This window comes from Carlito syrichta, unplaced genomic scaffold (genome assembly GCF_000164805.1).
Source record: "Carlito syrichta isolate Samal-C Ts95f unplaced genomic scaffold, Tarsius_syrichta-2.0.1 Scaffold156020, whole genome shotgun sequence".
Classification (NCBI taxonomy): Eukaryota; Metazoa; Chordata; class Mammalia; order Primates; family Tarsiidae; genus Carlito; species Carlito syrichta.
The window spans coordinates 176,609-191,908 of record NW_007100116.1 but is presented as its reverse complement, the minus strand read 5'-3'; the positions used below and the strand labels follow the sequence as shown (position 1 = coordinate 191,908).

The window sequence follows — 15,300 nt, the reverse complement described above, 5'->3', positions numbered from 1 at the left end:
TCAACCAGAAGAAGAAAAACAGTCCAGCTCAAAAATGGGCAGAGGAGCTGGGCACATGGCTCATGCCTGTCATCCTAGTACTCTGGGAGGCTGAGGTCAGAGGAACGCTTGAGTCCAGGAGTTTAAGACCAACCTGGGCAACATATGAGATCCCGTTTCTACAAAAAAATCAAAAAATTAAGCAGGCACGGTAGCCCATGCCTGTAATCCCAGTTACTCAGGAGGCTGAGGTGGGAGAACCACCTGTGCCCGGGAGGTCAAGGATGCATGATGGTTTGGCCACTGTGGAAAACAATCGTGGCAGGCCCTCAAAAGATTAAATATAAAGTGACCACATGGGCCGGGTGCGGTGCCTCATGCCTACAGTCCCAGCACTTTGGGAGGCCGAGGTGAGAGGACTGCCTGAGCCCACGGGTTTGAGATCAGCCTGAGCAACTTAGCAAGACCTCATCTCCACAACAAATCAAAAACTTAGCTGGGTATGGTGGCGCGTGTCTGTAGTTCCAGCTACTTGGAAGGCTGAGGCACAAGGATCACCTGGGCCCAGCAGGTCAAGGCTGTGGTGGCCAGGAGCATGCCACTGCCCTTCAGCCTGGGTGACAAAGTGAGACTCCAATTCAAAAATAAATAAATAAATAAATAAAAAATAAAGTGACAATATGACCCAGCAATCCCCTTTACGCATTCAGTCATCCTCAGTACTTGTAGGATATTGGCTCCAGGACGCCCCTGTGGACACCATAATCCACAGAGACTCTAGTCCCTTCCATCAAAGGCCACAGTGTTTGTGCATAACCTACACACACTCGCCTCCACATTTTAAGTCACCTCTAGATTACTTACAATACCTAAATGACGCCTACACATCACTTCATTCATGTGAACTCAACGTAGTACTAATGCGGTACTTGGCACACAGCACATTCAAGTGTTGCTTTTGGGAATTTTGTGGGTTTTTTCCCCCAAATATTTCATATCTGTGGTCAGTTGAATTAACAGATGCCAAACCCATGGATACAGAGGGCTCACTGGAGACCCAAAGGAAGTGAAAACTGGTACTCAAACAACTACACGTACACCCATGTTCATAGCAGCACTGTTCTCAGTTGTCAGAGAGAGAACATAAACAAACCGCGGTACATCATACAGTGGAACATAACTTGGCCATGAAAAAGAACGACGTTCTTGCACGTGACACGTGGATTAACTCACAGTACTAAGGAAAAGAACCATGACATGAGGGTCACATATTGTATGACTCCATTTATATGAAACTTCCCAATAGGTACATCCATCAGGGCAGAACACAAATCAGTGGCTGCTGATGGGCTGGGGTGGGGGATGGAAAACAACTGGGTATGGGGTCTCCTTTGGGGAGTGATGAAAATGTTTTGGACCTCGAAAGAGGTGGTGGTTGCACAACATTATGAACGTACTAAATGCCACTGAATTGTTTGTTTTAAAATGGCTAATTTGATGTTAGGTCAATTTCACCTCAATTTTTAAAAAGGTTGGTGGAGGCACTTACACACTGGTTGTGCAACGAGCCTTTTTGCATTTAGTCATACAACAGCTATCCCCTCTGGAATAAACCTCGTCTATGGTGTAGTTACTCATTCAACAAATATTTACCAAATGCTCCTACCTCTGTGCTGGAGGCCAGTAGAGAACAAAAGCAGTGTCCTGGTCTCAAAAGCTGACTTTCAGGTGGTAGAGAAATAAACTTGTTTATTTTAAAATTCCTCTCCCCTACATCCTTGTACGAACCAAATCCAGATGAGAGGATCAGAGCAGATCATTCGGGGTGTACCACATCATCATTGTGGAAACCTGGGCAGGCTGATCTCCCCAAGTTTTTACTTTCCTACCTGTAAGGTAGGGAAAGAACAGTACCTACCTAACCCTGGAGCATGTGAGGATTATGGAAACTACTGAGTAAAATGCACAGCACAGCCCCTGTATATAAAGATTACCATAAATGTGGGGAAAGAAACTTGGAGGAATGGATGCTGAAATGAACAGTCACCTCTGGAGAAAAGAGTGAACTGAGGTAGAAATCAAAAGAATTCTTTATCTTAATATTGTACTTTTGCTATGAATGTATTATATATGAAATTTTTAAAAATTTAACTACAAAAAAAAAAAAAAATCCCACAGGAGCCAAAATAATTCAATGGCAAAAGAATGGTCTTTTTTAACAAGTGATACTGGACAATTTGATATCCATATACCACAAAGCAAAACAAAATAATAACAAAAGGAACTTTAACCACACCTTGCACAATATATATTCAAAATTTAACTCAAAATGTAGCACGGATGTAAAAGTTAAACCTAAAACTACAGAACCTAGTAGAAAACACAGGAACATCTTAGTGACTCTGGGTTAGGTGAAGTGTTTTCAGATAAGACATACATACATACAACACAAACAGCAAAACCCATAAACTAGACTTCATCCAAATTAAGAACTTCTGTTGTTTTCAAGACACTGTTAAGAGATTGAGAAGACAAGCCATAGAGAATATATTTTCAAAATCAAAGTTTGATAAAGAACTGATATGCAGAAACATAAACAACTCTTACAAACTCAATAACAAGAAAACAGAAAACTCAACTTTAAAAAAAGGGGGGAAGACACTTTAAAGACAATTCACCAAAGAAGACATATAGAATGGCAAATAGGCACATGAAAAAATGCTTAAAGATACTACTAGTCATTAGAGGAATGCAAATTAAAACCATATGCTGCACCAAACCTATTAAAATGGTTAAAACCAAAAGAACTGACAGTAGCAAGTGCTGATGAGAATACAGAGCCACTGAGTGAGACTCGTTTCACTGCAGGCAGGAATGCAAAATGAAGGAAGTCCCTGCTTCGCACGAACTACTTCAGAAGTAAATGGATTAAACATGCCAATAAAAAGACAGAGATTAAAGAATGAATAAAAAACACAATCCAACTATATGCTGTGTATAAGGTACTTGCATTGGACCCTAAAACACAAATACATTGAAAATGAAAGGATGGGAAAGGCATACCATGTAGATAATAAACAAAAGAAAGCTGGTTCAGCTGTGCTAATATCAGACAACATAGAGTTTAAGTAAAATATTGTTACAAGAAACAAAGGATAGTATATACAGAGGGTGTATACAGAAAAGCATACACATTTTAAGGAGAGAAAAAAACTGTATTAAAATTATAATATTCAATATACACCAACAACAAAAGATGAATACAAGTCAAGTCTGACTTCTGCAATTACAAGAGGTGCTCAAAGTGGTTATAATCAGCATCCAGACACTTCTGACTATGGCCAACTAAAAGGAATAAATAGATAATATCTCTTAAAATGTATATACATTTTTTTGCACCCCCAGTATTAATAAAACCATCACTTCATTGAGAATGTGTAACAATTATAAATACATATGCACCAAACAACAAAGCTCCAAAATACATTATGCAATATTAAAAGAACTGAAAGGACAAAGAGACAGCTTTACAGTACTAGCTGGAGACATCAACAAATCATTTTCAATACTGGGTAGAAACATCTACAATCTACAGGGAAGGTGAATAAAAAACAAAGGACCCGAACAACACCAGAAACCAAATAGACCTAACAGACTATTCAAAAGACTCCACTCTACAAAAGCAGAATACATTCTTCTCAAGTACACATAGAACATTCTCTAGGAAAGGCCTTACATCAGGCTATAAAATAATTCTCGGTAAATGTTGAATGACTGAAATCATACAAAGTATCTTCTGTGGCCACATTGTAATGAAGCTAGAAATCAATAACAGAAGACTGGAAATTTTGCAAATACATAGCAATGAAACAACACACTCTTGACTGTCACTTTGAGGTGTCACCTTGATTAAGAACAGAAGACTGGATTTTTAAAAATGTGGTATATATACATAATGGAATATTACGTAGCCATAAAAAAGAACAAAATCATGAACTTCACAGCAACGTGGATAGAATTAGAGTTTATAATACTGAGTGATCTCTCACAGAAACAAAGAGTTGAGCTGAGTATCACATGTTCTCACTCATAAGTGGACCTTGAACAACTACTGTATTACTGTAGGAAAGGGATTGAAAGTAGTGGGAAACTGTGGGGAGGGGCTTGGGGTGTGGGTAGCTGGGATTGACAGTAGTCAATATCCACCTGGGGAAGGGGGGGGCAACACCTCATCAATAAGGGTACCTGCAAAATGAACATTTGTATACCTAACCCAGAATTGTACTCCACAATTTCAAAATAAAAATTAAAAGAGAAAATAAATAAATAGAAAGAAATACCTAGAGAACTGGCAGAGTGTTATTTATGGGTGTGTATGTGAGGGTGTTTCCAAAGGAGACCAGCATGTGAGTTGGAGTGCTGAGTGGAGAACAGTACCTTCCATCCAATTGGCTGATGGCCCACAAAGAACAAAAAAGACAGAGAAATGGCAATTTCCTCTGTGTGTGTGTGTGTGTGTGTGTGTGTGTGTGTGTCTATCTCTATATCTCTATCTCTATCTCTTACTGGTTCTGTCTCTCTGGTGAAAAAAATCTGATTAAGACAACAACCAATGGATCAAAGAAAAAAAAAAATCACTAGAAAAATTAGAAAATACTTTGAGATAATGAAAACAAAATACAACATATCAAAACTTATGGAATACAGTGCAAGCATTGCTCAGAAAAATGTATAAGTGTAAACATCTACATTACAAAATAAGAGCAATGTCAAATCAACAACTTTATACCTTACAGAACTAGAAAAAGAACTAAACTCAAAGCTACGAGGAAAGATAAGAAAAGAGACAAATGAAATAGAGAGTAAAACACAAGAGAGAATCAATGAAATTAAAAGTTGTTTCTTTGAAGAGATCAATTAAACTGATAAACCTTTGACTAGATTAAGAAAAAAGAACATACAAATAACACAAATCAGAAATAAAATTGGGAACTTCCAACCTTACAGAAATTAAAAGTATTATGAGAATACTGTGAAAATTATATACGATATAGTAGTTACTCTAGATAAAACAGACATATTCCCAGAAACAAATGACTAAAACTGACTCAAAAAGTAGAAAGTCTTAACAGATATATAACAAGTAAGAGACTGAATCCATAATCAAATCCTTCCCCAAAAGAAAAGTCCAGGACCAGGCAATTCAGTGATGAACTCTACCGAACATTCAAAGAAGAACAAACACCAATCCTGCTCAAACTCTTCTCAAATTTAGAAGAGGGAATATTTCCTAAGACATTCGATGATGAGGTCAGCTAAATTACCCTGATATCAAAGCCAAAGATACCACAAGAAAACTACAGACCAATATTCCCTATGAATACAGACATAAAAATTCTCAATAAAACACTAGCAAATCCAATCCAATAGCACATTAAAAAGATTGTACACCACAAACAAGAAGGATTTGTCCCAGGAGTGGGGCGGGAGGAGGGGGACGGTTCTACATAAAAATCAATCAATCAATATAATGTAGCATTTTTTAAAAACGTGATTTTTCTCAATAGAGGCAGTTATAAGCACCTGACAAAATTCAACAACAGTTCATGATAATACTTTTTTTTTTTTAAGAAATTCAGCAAACTAGGACTAGAAGGCGTGAAATAATAAGAAATATATATATGGTCTCTGGCCCTCGTCCTGGAACAAACTTTTAAAATCCTTGAAACTTTCTGAGTGATAGGGGTATCTGGAGCATCTTTTGTTTTAATATTTGGTTTTAGTCCTGGGTTCCTGACACAACAGTTTCTAAGACCCCTGACATCTTTTAGGTGATAGAGCGTGTTGTATGATCATGAGAAGCCTGGTGACAGAAAGCCCCCACAGCTTCAGGATGGGGGCTAGTTGCCAGAGGAACCAATCATGTGATAGAGGGTTGGAATTTTCAGTCCCACCCTCTGATCTTATAGGAGAGGAGAATGTCTGGACATAGTGTCCAAGCACCAACGGCCAGTGATTTAGTTAATCATGCCTATGTAAACAAAGGGGTTCAGAGGGCTTCCAAGTTGGTAACTATAGCAAGGTGCTAGGTGTGGCCCATCCAGAGGGCACGGAAGCCCTGCACCCTTCCCACATACCTTGTCCCATGCACCACTCCTGTTTGGCCAGAACTGAAAAAAACAGTAATAGTAAAATGCTTTCCTGAGCCAATGTACAAAATTATTGAACCTAAGGAGGTGGATCTCCCAATTTATGGCCAGGTAAGTAGACAGGTGGCAACCTGGGACTTGCGACTGGCACCTCCAGTGGGGGCAGTCTTGCGGAGCTGAGTCCCTAACCTGGGGGTCTGCACTAACTCAAGACAGCACCATAATGGAATCAAGTTGCAGGTCACCCAGGTGGTGTCCATACAGAACTGGAGAATTACAATGCGTGGGAAATCCACATATCTGGTGTCAGAGACACTGTGGCTGAAGAAAACGGGCTTGTTTCTTTGAGCAGGGGACCTCCTTAACCCAATGAAGGGTCATTTGTAAAATCTCACAGCTGACATCACACTCAATGGTAAAAGATGGGAAACTCCCCCGCCCCCCCATCAGAAACAACACAGGATGCCCCCTTTACCACTGCTATTCAATACTGGAAGTCCTAGCCACCAAAGCAATGAAGCAAGAAAAAGAAACAAAAGACATCCAAATTGAAAGAAGTAAAAGTATCTCTATTTGCAGACGACAAAATTCTATACACAGAAAATCTCAAAGAAGCCACAAAAAAACAAAGAATTCCAAGGCCAGGCATGGTAGCCCATGCCTATAATCCCAGTATTTTGGGAGGTCTAAGGTGGGAGGACTACTTAAGGTCAGAAGTTTGAGACCAGCCTGGGCAACACAGCAAGACCCAGTCTCTACAAAAAATAGAAGAAAAAAAAAGTTAGCTGGTTGTCATGGTGTCTATAGACCCAGCTACTCAGGAGGCTGACACAAGAGGATTACTTGAGCCCAGGAGTTTGAGACCAGCCTGGACAACATAATGAGACTTCATCTATACAAAAAAAAAAAAAAAGAAAAGAAAAGAAAAAGGAACTAGGCCTGATGGCACCTGTAGTCCCAGCTATGGGAGGATCGCTTGAGCCCAGGAGTTCAAGGCTGCGGTGAGCCATGATTGCATCACTGCACTCCAGTCTGGGTGATAGAGCAAGACCCTGTCTCTAAAAAGAAAGAAATAAATAAAATAATTCCAATTATGCAGCCATAAAGAAGGACAAACATATGAACTTCGCAGCAACTTGGATGGATTTGGAGTCTATCATACTCAGTGATCTATCACAGAGAGAATAGAGTACTATATGTTCTCACTCATAAACGGACCTTGAACAATTATCGTAATACTATAAGAAAGGGATTGGCAGTAGCAGAAAACTGCCAGGGGAGGGGAGTGGGACTGGCATTGAGGGAAACTGCCAGGAGAGGGAGGGGCACACCTCATCAACAAGGGTGCCTACATAATGAACATTTGTATACCTAACCTGAATTGTACCCACATCTTAAAAAAAAAAAGAAAGAAAAGAAAGAATGCCATTTACAATAGCACCAGAAGAATGAAATACCTAGGAATTAATTTAACCAAATAGGTAAAAGACTAATATATAATAAAAACTACCAAACATTGCTGAAAGAAGTTAGAGAAGATCTAATTAAATAGAAACACCTCCCATGTTTATAGATCAGAAGACTTGATCTTGCTAAGATGGTAACAGTCTCAAAGTGATTACAGATTCAATGCAATCTCTATCAAAATTCCAGGGGAATGTTTTGCAAAATGGAAAAGCCAGATCCCAAACTCCTATGGAATTACAAGGGGCCCAGAATAACCAAGGTCATATTGAAAGGGAAAGAAAAACAAAACACAAAGTTGGAGGGCTCACATTTTCTGATTTCAAAACTCCCCACAAATGACAGCAATCAAAACTGTGTGGTATTAGCATAAGGACAGACATATATAAACCAATGAACTAGAATTAAGAGTTCAGTTTTAAATCCAAAATCTATGGCCAACTGATTTTCACCAAAGGTGAAAGCGTGCTAAGACCACTCAACGGGGAAAGAAGAGTCACTTCAATGGTGCTGGGGCATCTGGAAAACCACATGCAAAAGAGTAAGGTTAAACCCCTACACCTCAGTCCATATACAAAAGTTAACTCAAAGTAAATCAACTATCTAAATAAAGGAACTAAAACTATTAAACTGGGATAAGTAAACATAGGGGCAAATCTTCACGACCTCGGATTTGTTAATGGAGTCAGATTTGACACCAAAAGTGTGAGCAACCAGAGGAAAAAAATAAACTGAATTTCATAAAAATGTAAAGCGTTTGCATGGCAAAAGACATTATCAAGAATGTAAAAACAAAAACCTGCAGAAGAGGATAAAACCACACATCTGGTAAGGGTTCAAGATCCGGAATAGTTAAAGAACGTCTATAACACAACAGCAAAACAACAACCAGCCCGATTCAAAAGCAGGCAATGGATGTATGAGACATTTCTCCAAAGAAGATACACAAGCAGCCAGCAAGCACATGACAAGATGGTGAACAACACCGACCATGAAGGAGACGCAAATAAAAGCCCCAACCACAGCATTTCCCACTTGGCAGGATGGCTATAATGCTTTAAGCTGAGAATTGTGAAGAAAAGGAGCCTTCACACATTGCTAGTGGAAATACAAAATGGTGCAGCCACTGTGAAAACAGTGTGGCAACTCCTCAAAAACTTACACAAAAAATCACTGTGTGTCCCAGCACACACACCCAAAGGAACGGCAAACTGGTGCTCAATGAGCACATGTAAACGAATGTTCACAGCAGCACTACCCACAACAGCCAACAGGCAGAGACAGCCAAACGTCTATCGACAGACAAGCAGACAAACAGAATGTGGTACAGGTGATCCTCGGTACTCAGACTCCACATTTTTAACTCACCTACAAACTGGAGTTTATATGTCAACCCCAATCTCGGCTTTACAGTCACCGGCACACACACAGAGAACAGCCAGACCCTGAGTGGTCCAACATACACGTCCACAGTGGAAGTCAAATAAGGCGACTGTCTTCTTGTTTCAGAAAAATTTCTTTATAGCACGTATATACTATTTTTGTAATCAGACAAAGTCCTCTTGTTTTTTTTTCCCTTGGGAGAAAGGAGTGACTTATCTGTAAAATGAGCATCCTGCCAACAACAGGTCAAACAAAATGCAGCTTCTGTTAAGTTCTAGTGCCTAACTCCACGTAAAACCAGCTCCCTCACTTTACAGACAATGCTGTACTCAAGGTCAAGTGCACTTGCTTAAAAAACCCTCATGCCTCTACAAGAAAATGTGCTTCTGCCCTGGTTATGGATTCAGCCCACTCACTGGAAAAGCCAAACGTGTTTTCCATGGCTGGAGCCTCGCCCCTGGGCCCTCTCAGGTCTCTGAGGCTCCTTTCTCCACTGAACATTCTTGCCCAGATTAACTGGTAAGGAGCAAAACCACCTCAACAGCAACAACGAACACTGGTAAAGTGCCCAGCATACGCTGGGTCACGGCCAAGTGCTATACCTACTGTCTCTCTCCCACAATCTTCCTAATAGCCAGAGAAGTCGTTCTAATCAGAAGCCCCCACTGAAACATAGAGAAACTGAGGCCCAGAGGAGTCACCAGCCCACAGTGACAGCCAGTTACCAGGATTTGAACCCCAGCATGTCCACCTCCAACCTGTGCTCTCTCCCTACCACTGCTCTCTCCCTACCTGGCCAGGACACACAGCCGCTGCTCCCAACCCATCCTATCACCAACTTCTTTGTCTACTACCCTGAAATTCACCCAGCCTTACCACCAGTGAATAAATCGAGACTAATGACTGAACACAAGCCTTGCCTACATCAGGATGGAAAAGCAGTCAGTGTATCCATTCACTGTCCCAAATCATATTCCAAACCTGTGTCAGCTGCCTTTGCAATTAGCCCATACTCATTTTTCACACTTGTCTAATCTTTACACAACTTTTTTTTTTTTTTTTTTTTTTTGAGTCAGAGTTTCACTCCCATCGCCCAGACTGGAAGGCAGTGGCACACTCAAGGCCACCCCAGTGTTGACCTGCTGGGCTCCGGCAATCCTTCCAAGTACCGGAACTACAGGCACGTACCACCACACCTGGTTAATTTTTTGATTTATTGTAGAGATGAGGTCTTGTCAAGTTGCCCGGGCTAGTCTCGAACCTGCGGACTCAGGCAAGCCCCTTGTCTCAGCCTCCCAAAGTGCTGGGATTACAGGCTGAGCCACCGAGCCCAGCCTCTTTACAAAACTTCTAAAGTAAGGACCAGGCGTGGTGGTTCACACTTACAATTCTAGCACTTTGAGAGGCAAGCCAGGAGGCTCACTTTGACCGAGGAGTTCAAGACCAGCCTAGGCAACACAGCAAGACCTCATCTCTACAAAACAATTTAAAAATTAGCCGGGCGTGGTAGCTATTTGGGAGGCTGAGGAGGGAGGATCGCCTGAACCCACAGGTTGAGGCTGCAGTGAGTCATGATCGTGCCACTGCACTCCAGCCTGGGTGACAGAGCGAGACCCTGACTCAAAAAGAAAAAAAGAAAAAGAAGGGACTTACATAGAGACAATCTTTGCAGAACACAATACAGGAAATAATACTGTCCCTGGCACCCAGGTGTAAGTAAAAGTCAGGATTCATTAAGAACCGTCACTCTAGGTCAACGAGTATGTGCTTACGCAGAGCTGGTTCCAACTCCTGCTCCACCAACTTCTGTGTGGCCTTGACCCAGTGACTCAGGACCCATGGGGGCCTCCAACTGCAGACTGAGGCGGCTGCCTCCCCCAGGGCTTGTTTGGAGACTAAATACATGCAGGCTTAGCACAGTGTCCAGCATGCCGCACACAAGCCGCCATAGCTGCGATCAAGACCCGTATCCCTAACCCTCCTGTGGGGGCCTCACCTCCCGGGTGATCTCAATGCATCCCGCTCTAAAGCTGTGGGCACAACCACCAGGGAATAAAGGACTCCTGGGGAACAGGCCCAGAGCGCAAGGAGGCAGCCAGCCTCTGTCCTGAGAGAGAACACTGGCTCTCAGAAGAGGCTCACGGCAGAGCTCCAATCCCAACCACGCGGCCCCTGCAGGAATTGTTCAGACAAATCAACATCGAGGAACATGGCTTTTGTTTTTGTTTTTTTTTCTAACAGAAAAGCTGGCCGTCCTCCAACAGGGTTCAAATGAAAACACATGCTGAGATTCAAAAAATCTGCTACACCTAAAATGGAAGAATCTCACTATATGTAAATTATACCTTGATAAACTGGACATAAACAAAAGGTGACACTTGGGCAGCAGCTTGGGGCCCAAGGCAACAGGCATTCTCAAAGAACGTGGGGCCTGGGTGACCACACAAGAACACCCCGAGCAGAGACCCCCAAAGACCCCAAAAGAGCAGGTGGGATCCAGGACACCCTGGGAAGGAGTTCTCTGCCCTCCTGATGTCCCAGCACGAGGGAGGATGCTAAGCCCGGCAGTGACCAGCCTGTGGCCAAAGGGCTGCCCACACCCCTTCCCTACCAGCAACAGGATGTAGAGGGTGGAACCTCGGGGAACTCGGAGCAGACACAACCCTGAAGTCTGCACTTCAGGCTCAGGTGAACGTTGTAGGACACAGCAGGTGGGTGACCGAAGCAGCAGCCCCTCTTAGGGCCCTCGCTGCAGTGGGCAGAGTGGCATTGACTCAGGATTCTTCAACACCAGGGGGCTGCTGGCCTGTGGCCCATGTGAGGATCCCCTCCATAGGCAAGGATGAGAAGCAGGCGCCAAACACACAGCACTGACCGGGCCCTGCCTCCAAGTCCCACATGTAGCCCAAGTGCCCCCGGCAGATCCCTGAAGAACACTGGGAAGTGGGGCAGGTACCGCAGTGTACATGTGGCTACAGGCCACGTCAGGCACCAGACAGGTGTCAGGGAATACAAAAAGCCCCACCGAGCTTAGGCGCAGGGGCTCACACCTTTAGTCCCAGCTACTCAGGAGAGACTCCAATGGGAAGGTCACCTGAACCCAGAAGTTCAAGGCTGTGGTGAGCTGTGATCGTGCCACTGCACCCTAGCCTGGGCCAGAGTGAGACCCTGTCTCTTAAAACAAAACAAAACAAAAAAAACAAAGCCTGGCTAGCCCATGGGACCCCAACTGCTTCTGAACCTCAAAGCAACTTAATCTAAATCACCCCAGAGAGGAGTTTCAACTGGCCACATGGACTCTGGCACCACCACCCACCCCCTACAGGACACCAGTGCCTAGGCTGCAGAGTGCTTTCCTCAGACAGGCTGAAGCAGTCTCCTCAACCACCCAAGGGCGGCTGCTATTAACATCCCCCTTCCGTGCCCAAGGGAGCTCGGAGAGCCCAGTGCACACCTGCCATGGGACTGCCCCTGGGTCCCAGGTCAGGAGGACTCAGCCCTCAAGCAGGTCCACCTGCAGCCAGACGTGGCTCTTTTACCAATGGGGCTTCAGTTCCAAGAAGGCCCCAGAATGACCCCTGCTTCTGTGAGCCGGACCCTAGGAGGCCTCACACTTGAAATCTGGCTGAGTTGCATCTGCTGAAAGGTCACCCAGCTCCTGGCAGGCAACATACCCCAGTGCCATGCCTAGGGGCCCTTAATGCCGGGGGGTTTGCAGAAAAGTATCCTGCCACATCTCGGCATGCTGGGTGCAAACCATGGACTTGAGCAAACAGGATGGCATCCTCAGGTCTTCCCAGAAGACCTCCCTCCCCAAAGATGGCAGCACTGTCCCACACCAGTCTAGCTGTACTCGTGGGAAAGCAGCCAGCCATGGCTAAGCCGCCTCAAGCCAGAAAATGCCATGGTTGGCCCCTTGGTGACGCCTGGGGGGAGGAGCAGAGGCAGACCCCTGAGTTGTTTTAATTATTTGGCAAAAACAAGGTTAGAAACTACAGATGATAGAAAATAAAATCTGCAATCCTACCACCCAGATTACCACTGCTAACATTTCCAATGCAATTCCTTTTTTCTACGCATATATATGTAACTTGGGTGACCCATTCAACATTCCATGTTACCAAGAACTCTTTCCCCTGAAGCTCACCAAAGACTCCAGCTGAGAATCAGACGCATCTTAACTTTATCTAGCCCGTCACCTGCTATCAGACACTAGGTGAGTTCCAGATCTCAATCACTCATAGGCCTAGTGGCTAACCCTCTAGGACCATCTAGGGGCCTGTCCCCATTGGAATGAGGCCCAGTCACTCCCCTAAAGAAGCAGGACCCAGGGGGATGCACACCTGCCACCATGAGCCTTCCCATGTCCCAGCCCCTGCCGGCCGTGAGGGTCGAGATGGAAGCTGTGGCACTCTGGGCCCAGGGCCTCCCTGGGATGCATGTCCTGCTCACTCCTGCTCAAGGAGCCTACCTTGTTTTTGAAGTGCACCTCGATGGGCATGATGAAGCCAGCATACCCCGACTCCTCCACTTTGTAGGGGGGCTCCTTGCACACTGAAAAGGGAAAGAAATGCATCCATCAGCTTCCTGCCCTGTTCAGGTCCAGCCCCCTCCCACCTCCTTACTAGGGCACTTTTAGCCTCTCAGGAGGCAGCTTTTTGGGACGCTGAGCTCCCCGAGAGTCGAATTCCATGCCAAAGGGGTCCTAAGGTATACAAGGGGCAGGGCAGAGGAAGAAAAGGTGACTTGGCCACATAAGTGGGCAGTAGAGGGAGACTGGGAAGGGGCATGAGACTCTGTCATCTGGGTTCTTGTTCCTGTACCGGATGGGGAAGGCTGCACAAGTTCACCCGACTTGGGTGAGCAAGTGTGACCCGAGTGACATGGGAGACCCAGAGGTCCTCCATCTTCCAGGCAGGGCCACACACTCTATCACAAGCTCCAACTCGGGAGCTAAGTCCCCGCTCAGTGCCAGGGACACATGTGCTGGGAGACGGGGAATAACAGACTCAGCTGGGACCCTCTTCTCAGGGTCTATTTCAGTGCCTGAAAATAGCATACCCAAGTGATATGAACAGAACCCGGTCAACCCAGAGATGAAAAGAAAACCAAACTAGAACAAAGGAGGAAGGCAGAGTCTATGTAAAACAATATCCCATAGCCTCACCCTCCAGAACGTGCCATCAGTGTTGGGACAGGCATGTGTCCCTATGCGAGAGTCATGGAGACGCTGTCCTCCCCCTTCTAAGAAAAAAGTTAGAGGAGCTGAGACCAAATCCTTGTTCCCTCTCCTCTACAGAGAAATCACGACAGAGTAGGAAATATCTTGCCAGCTGTTTCAGGCATTTTCACCCGCTCTATTGAGGTGTGGCCGGTGTATTAGAAGGTGCACATACTTAATGCCTGCACTTCCATGAGTTTGGGGCGACATGTATACCTGCACTTCCATGAGTTTGGGGCGACATGAAACCATCACCACCACAAGGCCATGAATATGTCCATCACCTCCCAAAGTTTCTCTCACCCCTTATTATTGCTTTTGTTTTCTGAGAACACGGAACATAAGCTCTAGGCTCTCAGAAATTGTAAGTTTACACTACAGGCTTAGCAGCTGCAGGCACTATGCTGCACGGTAGACCCAGGACTTATCCTGTGTCACTTCAACTTTGACCTCTGACTGTCCCTGCCCCTGGCAACCACCCTCCTACCCTCTGCTTCTCTGAGTTTGACTACTGTAAATTCCACATGTGAGTAAGATCCATGTAGCATCTGTCTTCTGGGTCTGGCTTATTTCACTTAGCATAATGCCAGTTGTGAAAAACCTTTACACACATATCTATACTAGAAAGGTAACTCTTCAGTGGGCCAGAAATTGCTAGAAGACAGCTAATGAAACTTAGTAAACCATGATTTTTTAAAAATGGAAACTATAAGGTTTTTCTTTAACAAAAGACTCTCCAGTATCTACCTCGTGTATCTCAAGGTTGGTGTGACAAGGGACCTTTAGGCAGGGCTGGCTGGACACCCAATCTGCGAGCTTCAGGGGTGCAGGGAAGGAGCGAGGGACCTGTCCCTGCACCTCCTGAAGCTCGCAGATTGGGTGTCCAGCCAGCCCTGCCTAAAGGTCACTTGTCACACCAACCTTGAGATACACGAGGTAGATACTGGAGAGTCTTTTGTTAAAGAAAAACCTTATAGTTTCCATTTTTAAAAAATCATGGTTTACTAAGTTTCATTAGCTGTCTTCCAGCAATTTCTGGCCCCACTGAAGAGTTTACCTTTCTAGTATAGATATGTGTGTAAAAGGTTTTTCACAACTGGCATT

General features: G+C 44.3%; 1 protein-coding gene across 1 annotated transcript in view; it reads right to left on the bottom strand.

Moving 5' to 3' along the window:
- MLLT1 (MLLT1, super elongation complex subunit) overlaps positions 1–15,300 on the bottom strand; it is a 64,233-nt gene that overhangs the window by 37,695 nt on the left and 11,238 nt on the right. Inside the window, exon 4 of the mRNA XM_021709074.1 lies at positions 13,447–13,529. Coding sequence (XP_021564749.1) covers positions 13,447–13,529 — 83 coding nt within the window. The remainder of the gene's footprint in view (positions 1–13,446; positions 13,530–15,300) is intronic.